The sequence below is a fragment of the Xiphophorus maculatus genome, chromosome 18 (assembly GCF_002775205.1).
Source record: "Xiphophorus maculatus strain JP 163 A chromosome 18, X_maculatus-5.0-male, whole genome shotgun sequence".
Classification (NCBI taxonomy): Eukaryota; Metazoa; Chordata; class Actinopteri; order Cyprinodontiformes; family Poeciliidae; genus Xiphophorus; species Xiphophorus maculatus.
This window is the reverse complement of record NC_036460.1, coordinates 6200916-6219525: the sequence shown is the minus strand read 5'-3', so window position 1 is coordinate 6219525 and position 18610 is coordinate 6200916. Positions and strand designations below refer to the sequence as shown.

Here is an 18610-nt window from a genome sequence, read left to right as displayed (position 1 = left end):
ATGCCCTGACACACACATTTGGTGTGTTTCATGTACTTGTCCTTGTTAATAAGTAAATAATGAAGAGACTCTCTAAATCTTGTGATTTCTGTTACAGTACAGTAAGCAATTTAAAGTATTTTAATTTGTCTGTGCTTAAATCACAACATCAAATTTAAGAGCATTCTCATTCTTAATAAACAAATAAAAATGTTATTTACAGATTCATGGTCTGTGTTAGCCGTGCAGAGGGAGAAGCGAAACCATGCTACGAAAAATAAAAAATATAAAGGCGGAACTGAAAAGCTGAGTGATCAAAAAACAGAAAGATCTTCAGGAAACGCACCACAAACACTTCTGTATTTCATATGTTCTTCTGTTGGCAGCACTTTTTGATCCTTTATTCACAATATGCTATGTTGTTGATGTAAAGCAATCTGCAAAGTCTCGAAAGGCAGTTGTAAATAAAATATGTAATTTCTAATCTGTCACATACAAAGTTTGTGGCTGTGACGTAAAATAATGTGAGACAGTTCAAGTCTTCTGAATGTTTTTAGAACTAGCTTGAACATTAAGCATGTTAACCCTGGCCATCTGTAATTATCAGAAGAACCACTGTCCACAAGAGGGAAGTGTTATCACATTCATCCCACCATTCATTTACCTCCTAACTTTACCGTCTTGATCCTGTCCGGATGCGTCAGGAGAAAAGGATGAAATGCCTGAGTAGGAATATGAGGAAAATAAGGAAATGTGGGTGACAAACATTTAGTCAAATGTCTCAAGAGGTAAAATATATCTCCACCCATGCACACACGCTCATAATGACTAATTTTTCTGGCAGGAAAAATCATTATAAAAGCAGTCATCGCTTCCTCTGCATTTAATTTACAAAATTCTTACTTCGCTTCGAATATGTAACGGGTTGGATCATAACTCAGCCCCCTTCTCCCAAACCCCCCGACTTATTTATTCAGCTTGTGGTTCACATGAACTCTGGCTGCGGTTGCTGCAGGCGCCATTGAGGGGATCTGTGGTGCGTCCCTGCTCACACAAAAATGTACACTTTGTCAATTACTTAATTGATTTGCAGTAAATGGTGTAATGATTCATGGCGCTGTCATGTTCTATTGGATCGGAAAGGGAAGTTTGCAAAATCTGAGGTGGTGTAGAGGCTCTAAAAAAATATTAGTAAACAAGCTTTATGTGAGATTTCAACAGGGCAAAAAAGTGAGAAGGATGGCCTTCATTCTGAATTGTGTTTTCTTTAAAGACTGTGAGAAACTCACTAAATCGTAAAACACAGAAGCAAGCATTTTCTCTGGTTTCTGGTTTTAACATTTGCAAGTTAAATTTTCTAAACAGCAAATTTTTACCTTTGCTTCTGATTTGCATTTCCCTGTTGTTGTTTTTTTTTTTTTACTTTTTTTATTCAGATTTTCCAGTGCATGTCACATCTCACACATCTTACAGATTACATGTAGAAATTCACATGTTATGTTCTAAAAAAAAAGGTTTTGTTTGTCCAAGGTCTTAAAGAAAAGACAAGAAAAAACAATAGTAATAGTAAAAATAAATATATAAATAAAAAGTAAAAAAAATAAAATAAAAATACAAAGAGGAATCTCCCATTCTTGTTGTTTGTTTAACTGAGAAACTAAACCACAAGCTAAGAGAAGTGGTTCTATGTACTGTATGTTTGGGGGATTTTAGCCTCATAAGCAGTGGTGGTTCCTGCATAAATGTTGCCCTGGGCGAGGCCCTCATTCTGGTTCATTAACCCCCAAAGCCCACCTCAAACATAAGATTTAAACAGTCCATAATCAGTGTAGAATAATTAATTACATAGTGTAATTGAATGCTTTTTTAATCAAACATAGTGCTAATCGGACAAGAAAAAAGCATTAAAACAGAATTTTTTGAAAGTTCATGCACCTCAAAATTTTATTATTTTGCACTTTTTCCCCCTTTTCTAACTTTGATTGCTTCATACCCAATTATTTCAGTCATAATGTCCATGTCAAAAACCGACACTGTTGAGTTCATCCTATCATATCTGTAACTTTTTTTTTTTACACAAACCTCCCAAAATGAATATTCTTTTTCTCACACAATTTTCGCACAATCACCCCTTTTCTATCTCATACTTTCCCATTTTACACAATACACATTGTTTTACATGTGTACTGTTTACTAATTTCACAAAACTTTAGCTTACTAATTTATTCAGATAAAAAGAATTTAAATTCTGAAATTTCATATTTAATTTGTATATTTTATCTAGAAACTTTGATCTCCATTCTATTTTAATTTATTTAGCTTTTTTCTCTGATCTACACAATTGGCTGTCAAATTTATAAAATATACCAGAAAATAAAACAAAAACCACACAAACCAAAGTGTCCTTGTTAATATTATTAGATTCATTTAACATTACCTTAGAGTACAGCTACATAAATTGGAAGAATGTAGTAGTAAAATTACAGAATAATTTTAAACTGTGGTTGTTGGGGGTTATGAAACGTTTCCAAGCCAGGTATCAATGCATGGTTGATATAAAATGTTACGTGACTGATGGTTAATTTTCAAGCCTAAAAAAAGGTGTAAAATAACCAAAACTAAAAGGAATGAAATGATGAATGGGTAAATTAACATGGATCCTTTCTATATTTACATTGAAGTCAAAACAGGGACACTCGGTCCCCAGTAGGCATGCAAGTAAACAATATCAAATTCATTTTGGGTGCTTGTGACGCCCCTGGAAAGTGCTGCCCTGGGTGTGTGCCAGAACCACATGTGGTAAATGTGGTTTACCAAAAACTACAACAGCTAACATCTTCACCTTCACCTTACAGTGTTATTAATTCCTATTCATTCACTCAGTATGTCTCTTTGCCCCCCCTGAAGTTAGGGTTCCGTGGCTCGCTGTAACGTTTTGCAGGACAGTCCAGGCTCCTCCCCAGCACCAACGTCACCCGATCCCTAACAAAGCGTCAGCGATAGTCAGCAACACATTGTGGTGGCAGATCTGCGGGGCGCTGCGCAAAGCGGGACCAGCAACGCTGCATTTCATGTCCCCAAAATATTCCGAGATAAGTGCGGAGGAGCGTGCATAGAGGTCTCTAGAGTCACTGCAACTTCATCGGCCGGCTGTGCTGCTCTCTCCCTCCCCAGTCTGCTGAAGCTGCTGCAGACCGGAGGAATTTGCAACTTGCGGAACTGAAACTGGGAAGCGTGATCCGTTAGGTGCACTGTCAGTTTTCGGAGGAAGTTATTATTGTTTTTAAGAAACGGCCACATACTTGGAGTTACCTTCCCAGTGTTGGAAACTTCCCAACGCAGCATCGATCGAGATCCTCCCGCCCACTTACCTCTGATCCACAATACACGAAGGCGGAGAGAGAGAGAGAGAGAGAGAGAGGAGAGCGAGAGAAACAGAGAGAGAGAGAGAGAGTTGAGCAGCCGCAGCGGTGGATGGAGCAACAAAGGCTGGATGGTTAAACTACAAGAGTCCCTCTGAGGAAAACTCAACAGCGCTTTCTGTCGTCGCCTGATATTTTCTTAACTGGAACTCTGTATCAGCTTGGATCTCATTCCGGGGACCCCATCCAGAGCAAACTCTCCAGAGCCAACCCAGCGGGGGGGGAATTCGTCGCAGACGTGAAATTGATGCTTTGGCACGGAGAGTCGCGCAGCCGAAAACGTAGTTTTGCGAAAGTCTCCTGTAGCCCAGTGAGGGAGAGGTAGACCGGTCTGCGGCCGAAGTGGGATTTGCAGAAGTTGCATGCGTGTTCTTTGTCGCCTCGAGTGAGTCCCGTCCATCCGCTCTCAGGTTATCAGAAGAGACCAACCGGGATAGTTGAGGAGCCATGGAGCTGTTCGCGGGGATGTTGGGATTCCTGTTGTGGCTGCAGGTCCAAGGTAAGCCGCAGTAATCCACAGACACCAGCAAGGAATCTTCTGCCTTGTTTCACCATGACCTCCCGTCTCAGTGTGCGTGTGTGAAGGATGATTGTTCTTAATCACTTGGAAGTGCGAATCAATTTGATTGCATGTTTTGGCAACAAGGTGTTTAAGCCTAGTGAGGTGAAAATTGGAAAGTGTTTTATTTTATTTTATTTTTTTGTCTCTCTCTGTTTCATAAACCAAACCTCTTCAAAATAAAAACGGCTGCAGAATACTTATTGGGCTGCCAAATAATGAACTTACCAGGACAACAGGCAGATGGCGATATGTGCGAGTCATGCAGGCCAAGGCATCCTTAAGTTTCCCAATAATTCATTTTAATGGCCATTGGGCAACACGCAGTGCAGTGGAATGATAATTGAAACGTGTTATTCTTGCCTCCTATTCTGCAGTTAAACGCTAACAATCAAAATTGGATCAAATGATGTGAAAATTTGTTGTTGTTTTTTTATGGTTAATTTGTGATATGTTGGGGTTTTTAAGGGCAGGAGGGCATCCACAAAGTTTGTAAATGGGGTCAAATGGGGGTCAATAATAATCCTGAGGTGACCTGTCAAAGGCCAAAAGACAGAATACGTTTCAGGTGTTTTATGATGCTGCTGTCACATAGAGGGAGGTGAGAAGTAGAGCCAGGAGTGAGTGAAGGGGATTTAAAGATGGCACACAAAAATAGGAGAGAATGAATAAATAAACAGTGGGAAATACTTAAAAATGTAATATTTAATAAACTCACGCTACAGATGAAGATGAACCACTCCAACTTTCCTGACAAACATTGATTTCCATTTGCCTTTAAGTTTTCTCTTGTCTGCCAAATGGATTTTCCTTTCTCTAGGGACCACAAAAAAACACAAAACCTGTTCCAAAATACAGATTGTAGTTATAATACCAAATCCAAATGCAAATTTTCACCCAGCCCCATGGTGGGTGGCAACACTGTTTTCAGGAAAACAATGACTCATATTCAGTTGAAATTTGTCAATCTGATTTATGAAAGTTTTGGAGAAAGCCACACTGATAAAACAAAGTTAATTTGTTGTAGCACATTCTATACATTTCAAATGATTTGAATTAACATATTTGGAAATGTTAATTAAAATTGAAGTTGTATAAATATAACTGCTAAACACATTTAGAGAAATCAGTTAAATTCCAAAACCAATGTAAATTTGAATTAACGTTCAGCTAAATGTGCTCTTCTGGTTGGCCCTCTGTCTTTAAAAATTAGTTTGGAATTATAACAACTTTAAATCTCTTCTAAGACATTGTCAGAACAAAATGTGCTGTTCATTAACAATGACTGCCTTACAGTTAAGAAGCTCAGCTAGCTAGGGAGTTTGACTTTAGCATTAGCTCTGTTGCTAAACTAGATAAATAAAAACTCAAATCCTTACTCAAACACAAAATTCTTTTCAGCCACAAATCTTTAGTTATTAACTTTTACTTAGTTGATATATTAGTTCATACAGCTCATATAAACATATTGAAAACGCCCTCAGGATTAAGAAGCTTAGCTTGCTGGCCAGTGTGAGTTTAGCATTAGCACTGTCACTAAGCTAGCTAAAAATGAGTTGGATACAAACTTAAACCCTTGTTCCAACAAAATAACATAATTTCCTCTGTGATTTCATATTCATATGTAATATAACCTATTTAAACATATTAGCCTTAGCAAATTAATTATAACATCTTCCTTAAATTTATCAAAAATATTTAGTCAGATTTTATCACCTAAATAAAATTGCTCATGTTTGAATTTGACAATTTACTGAACACCGTGTTTTACATGCACTTTATTCACATTTACAAGATTTTAATGACTAATATTTAATTCCCTCTAAGATGCCTTTGTTATAGAGCATTTATGTATGTTTGAAGGGGCGATAGCTGATAAGTGGATGACTAAAGTGATGTTTTGACATTGATCATTTTGACATTAATGCTGCACAAAGTGACTCTGATTATTTCCACACATGCCTAATAGGCCCATCAGACTCATTGGAAGGAGTGTCATTATTCAGGTTGTATTGACAGGCTCTAATTGGAAAACAAAACAGGCCCACAAGGAGACATGTGCGTACGTGTTTGCGATCCATTATGCTTAAGGGGGCATTTAAGGTTTAGTCGAAAGTTTTACCGGTTTGTTTACATGTCTGGAGCCTCAATTGCAAGTAAGAAAGGGAAGAGGGTCAAGTGTGGTCAAGAAATATCAGATGTTGTTTTGATCGGCACTGATGGGCTGATTCCCTCCCCCCCCTGACTGGCTGCTGTTTGGACGTGTTTAGTGGATGTGAGGTTTCCATTATGTCTAATAAATTTTTCCTTTTGGGATATTTTACCTCGTTCAGCTCCCTTTTTTGTAGCTTGAGAACAACCGAGATTCTGACCTTGTTGGCGGCGAGGCTTCTTGTGGGGTCATGTGTTTAAGTCTGATTGAATACTTTGATCAAACGCGCTGTCTGATTTATATTGAGATGATCCCTTTGCTTGTGGAGAAGATCAGGATTAGCTGGGTCTCTTGGGATTCGCGGTGGAAATCGTTTGAAGCTGTTCAATCAAGTGTGCAGAAAATGTCTCAAAAAGTGCCCTTCAAGCATCCTGGAAATTTCCTATTCAAGTAAAGCAGGAGCTGATATTGAGGCATAATTAAGACACTGTATAAATACGCTTCATGTTTATATCCTTCTCTTTATTTGATACCAAAACAGCTAAATAATTAATGTCTGCAGACATCTTTGTGGAGAGAAGAGACTTTAATTTCTTTTGCTACATGAGTTGGTAGGACCTGTTTCTTTTGACTTGCAAACACAAGAATTCGGTCTTTCACCCTGAGGTTAAAGGGCGATACCATAAATGCCCCCCTGTCTTTGATGGCCTAATTGATATACAGCATGTTTCATGCCCCCCCCCCCTTTTTTTTAACCAAAGCACAAACAAGTCAGAGAAGGTTCAGACAAATGAATGCATAGCAGCACAGAGAAGCCTGTTGCAGTTATCCACGGGTTGGGAGGCATTTGTGCTTGTCATGGTAATAGCCATTTGTGGAAAACAAAACAGGCCCAAATTCGTAAACAGAGAAATGTTCAGAGCTGCCTGCCAAATAGACTGTCAAATGGAAGGAACAATGAATATAATAGATCTGTGAATAACAGCAGCAGCTCCGGTCTGCATTCTTATATCAGTGCTCAGTCTCTCCAGGATTCCAGGCTGATATTTAATTGGATGTGAATTGAGTTAGCAACCAGGTGTCTGTTTTTTATGACTTGGCTCCTTTGGAGGGTCATGCTGCTTATTCCAGCCTATATTGATATAAGTATGAGCAGTGGTGTAAAGGTATTCTCTGACTTATATTATTCATATTAGAAAGGCTTCACATTTGGGAAATCAAAGTGAATTGCTAAAGTATTCATACCGCTTCAGCTTTTTCTCATTTTGTCAACCACAAACTTTAATGTATTTCAGTGGGACTGAAACTATTGGAGAGCTGTGAATTGGAATGCAAATAATGTATGGTCTTCAAATAATTTTACAGAAATAAATGAGAAAAGATCGTGCTATTTGTCCTCCTTAAGTCAGTTCCTTGTAGAGACAACATTCCCTCTGGCTGAAGTTGGAAGGGTTTTGGGGTATGTCTCTACCAGCTTTCAACATCTGGAAACTGATTCCCCCCACAGTCTTCTTTCCCAAAAAGGTCAAGCTCAGTCAGATTCGATGGATCGTTAAATAAATAGAGCCTCTATTGGATTTAGGTCTGGACTTTGACTGAACCATTCCATCACAGGAAAAGCTTTAATCTAAACCACTCATTTTATCTCTGGCTGGATGATTAGAGTCGTGGTGAGCTTCCAACCCAAATCTTAACTCTTTTTCAGCCTGTAAAAAGTTTTGGTCCCAATCCCTTTAAAAAAAACAACATGGTGGTGGCAGCAGCATGCAGGCATGATGCTTGATGTTATAACCAACATAATGTCACCATTTTTTTACAGTGTGATGGTAACAGCACTATTCCCTATTATGAAGCTGTAATAGCATCATGATGGATCTTATGTAACATGGTGTGGGGATGTGAATATTGACTCTGTTACATTTAATTAACCATATTTTTTTAAAAAGAGAAAAAATAAAAGTTAATAATTGAAGTCAACTGAGCAGAGGACTTTTTGAGATTCAAAGCTTCTGCCAAATGTCAACATTAACCCGTCTGGTCTTTAAGATGCTGCTGATGTTCTCTAACAAACTTAATAGGTGCATCTGTAAATTTTACAGTTCAATGTGGCTATTAGGGATGTCCTTGCTGTTTTTCAGGATGAAAACGGATCTATCTGTGGCTTCGTAACTGCTCGTCAGGTTGTGAATTGAGTTTGCTGCAGACTGCTGTGGTTTGTTCAACATGTTTCCTCCTCTCTCCCTCTCTGAAATGAGTTTCTCCAGAAAATCTAGCTGGATACTTCACACATCTGCATTTATTTTCATGTCACTAACCCCTAAACTGTTTGCTCGTTTCGTTTCCCATGCGATGTCCCATAAAAGCTGTAAGTCGACATCTGATGTTTCCTGCTGGATTTGCCGATCCGCTGCTCTGTTGTCGGAAGCGATGAAGAATTGGGCAGCTTGATTTCTGAGCTTGTTGTTGAAAGCCTGACACACAGCACTTAACTTTGACTTGTGACAAATGGTCACATGCTGTGGTGCAGCAACTGTTTGTTTTTTGTAATCTCATTTGAAGCGTATAAAGCACTTTTGTGTTGGGAATGTCACACAGTACAGTTGGATGGATCGATTGTGAGCAGAGGGACTTTGAGGACAGTTAAAAGCTCTTTTTGGAATAGGGAAAAAATTGTTTGATGATGAGTGTGGAACCAATGTAGGGCTTCTTTAGTTCTTCAAGTATTGGAAACACTCATGGAGGGATGTGTACTTCACTTACACAAGTTATTCCCTTACTTTTTTTTCTTTGATGAAGGTTCTGTCCAACACATCTGAACAAATCTCCCCTGGTTGGGTTGGGATACGGTCACTATAAAAAAAAGAGCCCCGACATGTTTTCCGTATCTTTTCGTCAAACCCTTCAAGGAGACCTCGTGCCTTTTTCCTTGGAAGGAGGCCGTTCCCATCAGGATTTGGAAAGTGTTTCATCAGTGCTTAAAGATGAATGCTTAAAAGAACTTGGACCTGAAATTTGCCAGCAAGATGGGCACCGCCTCATCTGGAGCCACCAAATGAGAGCCTCGTGTCGAGTCCTGCCACATTTATTATCCTTCCCTGTTATTTATTAACTAACCGTTTCGGGCGGCTGGTGTGTTTACCCACCTGTGAAAAACTAGCAAAACAGCGTCTCTCTTTGATTTTCTCATATAATCCCCATGCTGTAGTATTCACTCCCCTTGAACTAGTTCACATTTTGCTTACAACCACCCGCAGTGTATTGAATAAAGTTCTGTTGCAGATCTTTTGCAGGATGTCTTTATTAATTTTGCACACGTAGACACTGAGATCTTTACTCATTTTGCTTTGCAAAATAGTTTATCCTCAGTCGGGTTGAAAGGAGAACATCTGCGAACAGACATTTACAAGTCTTACCACATACTTTGAATTGAATTTAGGCTCAGACTTTGACTGGGCCAGTTGATCACATGAATGAACTTTGATCTAAACCATTCCATTGCAGCTTTAGCCTTATGGTTTGGGATGTTGAGTCAGGTCTTTTGTTATCATCAAGAGGTTATTTTTCATTTAACATCCCCATGGCATGACTCTGCTACTACCATGTTTTACAGTAAGGTTGGTTGAGATTCTCCAACCTGACCTGTGGGTCTCTGTAGTTCCATCACTTTACATTTATGAGCCACTTCATGTTCTATCACATAAGACCTCAATGCAAGACATAGAAGTTTGAGGTTTTAACACATTTTTAATTTTCTATACTTTATTTTCTGTGGTATTTCCCTCAGATTTCATCATAGTTCAACTATACAGTTCGGTTTAGAAAGTAAAGTCATTCCAGTTGACTTTTTAACTTTAATTCCCACGTCAACCCTCACGCTTCAGTCACATTTCCACTCTCTAACTTGATACGAACTTGGCCCGTTTTGCATTTTTCTTCACATGAGTGGAAGTTAATTGTGTAATTGCAGCGTGCGGCACACCTGCATGCATCCATTTGCACTTGTTGTTTCTCCAATCATGTGTTCAGGGTTCCCCTTTAATTTGTCACCTGCATGCATGTCATGGAGGGAGCACTGCTGGCCTAAGTCACATTATAATTAGCGTTTTCACTTTGTTTATGTTTTATCCTCTTTGCGGAGGAAATTCTAATTGGTTCTCCGTGGCGTTTTTGTCTTCCTCTTGGATGATATCATAAAATAAAGTGTCTCTCTGTGGATTGTTGGGCCGTGATGGCTTTTAGTTTGAATGCAAATTGCTTTGATCCTCTGCTCTTTGGGGAGACTCCCTTTGGTCCCCGCTGAGGTGATGGATGGGTGAGAGTGCTGTGAGTCCTGGGAGACTAGCTGGAGGGAAGCTGACAGAAGATTAAGCTTCACTTTTGCTGTTGGAGCTAATGGAGGCACTTGGCCACTCAAACTTCATCTCGCACAGCATTTAGCTCATTGTGGTTCTACTGTCAGCTCTTTGGCAAATCCCCCTCAGAACACTGCATGAAGTGTCTCTGTAAAGCTCCCATTTCCTTTATTCTGTCTGTGGTGATTGTAGACATAGAGTGGCTGTCCATTAATTACAGGAGCTGTGTTTCCTCTCTTTTAGGTTTTATTCTATACACTGAATTAGTTGATCAAAGAGGGACCTCTTTTCTTTTCTTTTCTTTTCAAGTTCATGATTCTCATCATCGCTTACCCCTGTGGTCTCTGCATGAAGACTGCGTATCACAAAGTAGATGAATAAAGCATGGCGAGAAGCACTGGGCCTAAATAATGGAAAGGTTATCACAAAATGGAGCATTCCTTGCATGTGGAGGACTGAATGAATGTTAAATTAAGATGTTTTTTTTCCTCCTGTAAAAGTCAGCTTAGGAAAACACACATTTCAAAAATGTTTGAAATGTGTGTTTGACATCATAATCAGTGAAATGTAGTAGTGGCATTATCAGGGTCTGGGGTTATCTAAAAAATAGATAAAAATCACCCAACACTTTGCATGTAAACCAAAACATTTCATTTGACAGCCTTGCCAAAGAAACACTATGTCCACAGGGAAAGATGGTGGTGGCAGCATCATGCTTTGGGCTTAGTTGATCGAACTAAAAAAGTCAGTTTATGCCCCAAACCTTCAGGCGTTGTCTAAAAAGCTGAAGAAAGATTTTATTTTTCAGCATCATTATGAGTACAGCATGCCATAAAAGAAACAAAAAGATTCACCAGAATAAATACAATTACATTTTGAGATGGATCATCTAGGATGTAGGTCCCCTGAAATATGGCCTGTTGGCATGAAATGTCATCAATATCTGGGACATTTGGAGAAAGTGTGATAAAATATTAATGTGTGTGATTTTAGTTAACTCTTACCAAGGAAAACTAAATGCTTCATTTGGACACTTGTTTTGGTTTAAGGGTGTGTGTAAACCTATCACAATAAGCAATAAGTCACTTAATTGCATCATAAATAAAGATTAGCTGGATAATTTCCATTTGAACAACAATCGTTAACAAATGTTGAAAATCTGGCATTTTGAAAATGCTATAAACATTTGACACCCAGCAAGAAGTTGTTAGTTTGCACTTTTTTTCCCCAAGAGTCCAAACTGGGAATATTTCCTGTCCTTTCCTGTCTAAGCTGAATGACTGACATTTTTGAAAACACAATTTTTGTTACAGAGACTTCATAATTCATTTTAATTATTGTTGTTTTGGTTGCTTTATTTATTTATTTGGGTTATCTAAAAGATTTGCCAGTTCCAGTGTTACATTTATAGGACTTTGAGAAGGTGTGCTTGCATTAACATACCGTTATTTTTATTATATTAGTTGAAAATGGTCACAAAATGGCAATATTATCATCTATAGCAATAATTTCTGAAACAATTCATTGTCCAGCAAAATTTGTTATCATGAGAGGTGTGTGTTAACAAATGAAACTGCATTATAGCTTATATTTTAATTGTTTAAGTACTCCCTCGAAACGACTCGTTTTGTCATCCCAGTCGGTTTGGACATAATTTATGTTCCATTTAATGTGTTTGAATGACTCACCATGGTGTTCCTCACAAAAACCTGGTATTCTAAAGCTCTTTTGAGGTTTATTTAGCTGGCAGTTGTTTCTATGTCCGACAACAAAGTGGCATAAGTCACTTAACACTGGGTATAGCTATTTTAGGGTGCTGGGGAAGTTTCATCGAGTATCAGCAGTAAAGTTTCTCCCGGAGGCTGGCTTTCTAAGGTTACCAAACCTTTTAGTCACTACATAGAGTTCGGTATCAAATCCGGCATTTGCTTTTGGCTTTCGGTCTGTCCAGTGTCCTCTCCTGCTCCCTTTCCATCACCTCAGACAGCCATCATGTCAGATCAGGAAGGAACAACACATCTATCAGCAAGTTACAGCTGGAATTCTACACCTTAAATCCTTAGAATTTCTCCTGTGTTTCAATTCAAATCGCAGCATCAGCAAAGAAAATCAATGAAAGGGCTCAAATATAGCCCAGAGCCTTTCTGATCGAGTCTCTTCCTTATTTAGCTGATCCTTGTCAGGAGATTAAACGGTTAAATTCTTGTTCTTCTCTTGAGAACTGGAATTGGATCGACTAACTGTTCTCGCTTTGTCTCTTTCTTCCCATCAGTCAGATAGTTTGAGGTCTTATAATGGATCAGACTTACTATGATTCCTGAGGAGATGCAGATCTTTGATGGGAATGCAAAATATTACGTGTTGGAGAGCTCGTCACAGTTAGCGCCGTTACCATTAACTTGTTCAGTTTCTCTCTTCAGTTACTATAGTTACTACTTGGTCATGTCCACTAAAAGCATTTTCTTCCTTTTCAGAAAAGCCGCATCCATCTCTTCATTTTTCCAAGCTGCCGTGCAAGAAGAAAGCAGCCTTTCACTGCATCATTTTTGTTTTTTTTTCCTTTCTTTTTCCATGCAGCCGTCTTGTATTTTCTGCTTGGCTGCTTTAAGGAGAAGATGCCATAGTAGTGTACCATTCTTTGCTTATTGTCTCAGAGTTTACAACTAGGACATTTAGTCATGAGCTGATCAGGGATAGAGAGAGGGGATAATTCCCAGCTTCCCGCTCTGAAGCTGTATACCTTTAAAGTACTGGGGATCTAGTAATTGCTGCTCCCACCTTTCCCTGTGACAGCCTGAAAAAGTCAGTTTATAGCGACGAACCGGGCCGATGTGCCCCCATTAAGGAGCAAAGAGGTACTGGGAAGCATTTTGAGGGCATCCCGCAGCGTCTTGAGTATAGAGTGGGGGAAATGGATCCTGTACGGTCTTCTCTGCTCTGTTTTGAACCGAGCCAAAGGCATTACATTTGTAATTAGCGTGACAGGAAACATTGCACGTTGTGTTAACTCGGTGTGATCGGTTCTTCACATCCTGGGCAGCTCGCCGTCTCTCTCGCAGCTTTCACCCCCTCGACCAGATGAACCAGTTGGTGTCGCTTTACCGTGATCTATTTATTTTTTGTTTCTTTTTACATTGTTTGTTTCCGTTAGATTTTATGCTGACTTTTGCAGTGTGTCGACAAGAGCTGGCCTGCAGCTCTGCCTCAACTCTCTTCAGTCAAACTGATAAATCAGCTCAGCTGGCTGACAAAGTAGACCAGCTTAGGCTGTAAATTAAACATTAGACACAAGATGCTTCCTGGGAACAATAACCACTCTGTTCTTTGCCTCTGTTTTATGGTTTTTGATATTAAATCATTCTACGATGAAATAACAGGAAATTACTGGCAGCGGAGTTATTTTACAGTCAATCTGTTGTAATGTATTTCAGCAGGATATTATTGTATATTGGATTACAGCTGGAAAACTAAAGGCTTTACACAATGTTATAGCATCAAGCAGAATTCAAATGTTTTTTTTTTCAGTATGTGAATGTATTTTTGGCAGCAGCACCACCACCACTATAAGTAGCCAAGTCTCGTTAAAACAAGCTGCATTACCGCTGCTTTATAAACTGAGGTTGATAAAAATTAATTTCTTTCAAGCTAGTTTTCTCTTTCATTTAGGGGTAATATCAAAATGACAGAATAGCCTGTCTTGTGTCTTACTGGCACCACTGTGTTACATTAGCATTGAAGAAACATGCGACATTTTAAAAAAAGGAACACTGAAAGACAAAATATGATTTGTTATAAGCCTGCAAAATGCATCGCAAACTCGTTATGGTAATATCATACACAATATACATATTGGGAGAAAAAAGGCATGCTAAATGACATGTTATTGGCTAGCGTTCGCATAGCAGCCAATCCGGGAATGCCATTCATGCGCTAATGATGCTAAACTTAGCATTTGCGCCAGTGTTTCCCCATGGTCATCTGCGTAAAAATAAAAAGTATTTCACAACCTGTAAGTTCTTTGTGTGGCAGCATTTTGAGTACCTGGTAATGAAAAGACAAAAAATCAGACAATATATGGAGAATTTCAAGCAATGTGAGAAAATCGCTAACTTTTAGCTGTAAGGCATAAGTTAGCACCTGTTTCAGAGGACGGTATCTGCTCTAAACTTTAGTTCTCCTCAGATTTTTTTTAAAATTGAGTTTGGATTTATTAAAGCTATTATCCTATTTGTGAAAAGACACACAAAATATATTTTTAAATGCTTTTTGGTGTTAAAATGTAGAAGAAAAACCATTAAAAATGGTCAAAGTTAAAACCTTGACTAGAATATTCTACATTGATTATATGTTATGGAAAAATAGTTTGATTTATATAACTTCTGTATAGAAAAACTGGACTTCTCAAAGTTATAGTTCATCTCTATTTCTCAAGGTCACATTGTCGTGAAGCATCACATCTCATCTGCTAGATGTAGCTTTACAAACACGGTGCTTTGTCAGTGACTAAACTGAATTGGAATGCATTAATTTTTTTGCTAGATATCCATTAGATTGAAAAGACTGTACATAAATGGATTTAAGTAGAATAACATAAACTGAATTACTTTGTAGTTTTCATGAATTTGTTCATTTTTGGATTATAATTAGATTAAATTATAAAACATCTATACCTTTCCTGCATTGCATGAAGCAGTTGCTTCAGAAAGTAAGCTTGCCCTGCGCCCACTGCAATGCACTCATTGTGTCAGAGCTTCACTAATCTAACATGACAGTAAATAAAACATGAGCAAGTGAACTGTAAACATAATGGAACAAACAAAGACCAACTCAGTGTGACAGGAAAATGTATACACGTATTATTTATTGTTCTGGTTTAAATGATTACAGAGTATAAATTTACATGTAAATGATGAGTATTTAATTGTACTTTGCTGTGGATATAAAATGCAGTAAGATAATGTCATTACATTCCACACCAAATTTGCTGTGATGCATTTTTATGTTTATGCAAGTCTAACATGAACAATGAGATAAATATTTGCAATCCGGTAACAATAGATGTTGTACGGATATAGAAGAAGTTTTATTTATGAACTGCACATTTTTGAAATGAGGCTTTCAGTGGATCAAATTACAGGTTTTTTAAACTTAATTAATAGGAAATTTACTTTAATTTATTTACATAAATTAGCCAGAGGTTGCAATTGGCCAATTTTCCATTGGGTGATTTTGATTGATGATCTACACTCCAATACATTTTTAGATTTTTTTTTTCAGATACATAAACTTTCATGTTTCTTTTTATAAGTCAAAGTCCTTAGGGAAAATATTTAAAAATTTCATGCTGATCAATGTCATTGCAAGCCTTCAGACTCCATCGCTGGACATCTCATCTGAAGTTGAGCTCAAATTTAATCATAACTTGCAGGAGATTTCTAAATGGAAAATTCAAGCATTTCTAAAATTTAGCAGCGTTTTAGTCTGCGGCTACGAAAAATGTTTCCCGTTAAAGTGTTCCTGAAATTTTCCATCATGGTGCCACATAACTGAAGCTCTCCCAAGTCTCAGAGCTTATCTCCTTCAAAAAAAAAAAACCCTTTCATTTCCCTCGTTTACTTTCTACAAATCTTGGTTGTGCACCTACCACCTTCTATCTTTCTTCTCCCCCCCGTCTCCTCTCTCCGGTTTCCTCGCTCTCCCTTTGAGGATGGCGCGCGCCGAGTGTTGGCTTGGATAGCACTTGATACAAAAGGGGGTTTGTTTCATGAAATGTTTCCTTTTTTAATGAGCGATGGTGTTCGCTCATTTAATATTCCGCACCGATATCTCTCCGGGAGCTGACTGCGCTTCAAAGCAACTGCGTGGTTGTAAACGGGAGTGGGTGACGGGGGTGCTTCAGCAGCGGTAGTGGTTGAATGAAAGAGTTGGGGGTGAAGGGAGGGGGTGTTTCTTATAAAACACAAACACAGGTTTATTTATTCTCCCTGACATATAGCTAAGCTTCCAGCGAGCTGCGGCTCGGTGCAAAGCTCCTTAGTGCCCCCGCCCTGTGCAGGCAAACTAGGAAAATATGAGTGATAACAGGTCAGCTCATATTTCTCTCAGCGTGTCTCGCTGCTCCTTGTTTGGATCAACTTTACACACAATTTCTCAATATAAATAAGAGTTCAGTTGTTTACATATCAATACATATCCTGTTCTTCCACCTGAGACCTAGTTTTCTCCGTTAGTGGTGCATAAATTTATAAAAGCACATCGCGTTGGAAAACTTTGATCTTTTTTTTTTATGTATTTTTGTTCTCAAACTTTGCTCTAAGACAAATGGAGATGAGTGTGGAGGTGGCCTGCGGTGCAGAACCTATCCCATCACTTTGGTAATGTGGTAGACCGTGACACTCTCTGCCTAATACGTGGAGTTATTCAGCAGACTGGCACCCAGAACTCATATCCAGGTAAAATTTCTTCCACCATGGATTTGTCACCCTTGTCATTCTCCCACCAGTCTGTCTGACACGCTGTCACATTGGTCCATGGAACAAGATGTTTCAATTTCCCAGTGAAGCTTGAATAATTTACTATTGCCTTTGGCTTTGATTGAACTGCGTCTGAAATCCTCTTCTAATGTTGTTTTGTACTTAGAATGACCTCTGATTTTTAAGAAAGAAATGAAAAGTCCGAATCCCATCCTGTACATTGTTTGGCAAAGTTTGAGGATTTTTCTGCTTTCTCGCTTGCTTGTTATGTAATTATTATTTGAACCTTCATATAGATCCAGTTTGGAGTTAAAAACAGTGCAACAATCTGAACTTTGTGAATCTCCTGCTGACATCAGTTGAAGGTATCTTCCTGCGTCTACTCAACAACTTTTTTTAATGTTTCAGCTTTTATGCACCAAGCACCACACATCCAGCAGACTATGCAAAACAAGGTGAAGGAATGCATTTTTTTATTTCTCATATTTAAAATAGAAGCACAATAAGCACTGTGTAGCACAGACTTTAGTAGGAAATATGTCCACTTACATATGGAAGTGGATTCAAAAAGTTCTGCTGCAATTTAATGCTAAATTGTATTAGAGACTGGCAGTCTGGAAAGCACACGGTTCCAGCAGACATCATCCTGAACCGGGTGCAGCCTTGAGTTAATGTAATCAGTGCTTCAAGTAAAATGTTAATATTTCAAAGCAGTTGATAAGTTGTTATGTTTGCAATATTTTATCTTTTGCAAGGACAAATTCTTTTCTACTCCAGCGAAAGAATGTCAAAGTTGAGAGGTTTATATGACGTGACTATCACCAAATATTAAATAGACAGGGATTATGCATAGCATTATGACCACTGAAAATGTGCGAGAAGTTGTTTGCTTCTAAATAATGTGATTAGTAATTATTTAGGATTTTAATTTGACATGCTGACCCACAACATCCTTTCATTGCTGTTGCCTCTTAGGACAATTTGCCATGCTTAAAAGCAAAATGGTTCAGGAAAGATTTGAAGAACACTACAATAAATTTAAGACGTTGACTTGGATTCCAAATTTCTCTTATCCAAATCCAGTTGGATGTCTCTGTTCAGATCTGGACAAACAGGTTTTGCATTCGGATGCACACACTTCCTGGTTGCACATCAAGGAAACTCCCTGAGTTTTACTTGAGAGGAGACAGTCATGTTTGGGTGTTGGATAATAAAATCTTCGTTGAAGGTCAAAGACAGATATAGGTTATAGTTGACCACAATCTTATTACCATCTGGCATTGACATTTTGTCTTGGCTACTTTGCTGCTTTTCCCTAAAGGTAAATATTTCAAATCCAGACTGGATGCATATGAAATGCCTACTCCGACCCCCCGTCCATTTCAGTCTACGTCTCCTCTTCACATTATGTCTTCCAGCTCAACAACTTCTGCCAGGGGTTTCCACATGGGAGCCTCCGCTCTGGCAGCAACTTTCTTGGCTTTCGGGTTAGTGAGTAGAATGAACCAATCGGCAAACTGGAAAAGGGCTTTGATACCAGTAAAGAAATCACAAGGGGCCATTTTGTAGTTCACAGCAGTTGTAAGCTCAGCCATTCAACTGGCCAAATGTCACGTCAGGCCAGAGAGGCAGAGAGTTGGGGAGAGCTGAGAATCCAGCCCCCATCCTTCAGC

The 18610-nt window shown here is 38.6% G+C and overlaps 1 protein-coding gene across 5 annotated transcripts in view; it reads left to right on the top strand.

Moving 5' to 3' along the window:
- Window positions 1–2639: 2639 nt before the first annotated feature.
- nectin1 (nectin cell adhesion molecule 1) overlaps window positions 2640–18610 on the top strand; it is a 232907-nt gene continuing 216936 nt past the window's right edge. For 2 of the 5 annotated variants that reach the window (XM_023351837.1, XM_023351838.1), the window contains exon 1: window positions 2644–3900. In XM_023351837.1, the coding sequence (XP_023207605.1) occupies window positions 3849–3900 (52 nt within the window). In that variant the 5' untranslated portion in view covers window positions 2644–3848. Of the gene's footprint in view, window positions 3901–18610 lie in introns of all 5 variants that reach the window. The other 3 variants (XM_023351836.1, XM_023351839.1, XM_005796840.3) reach the window with 3 other exon arrangements.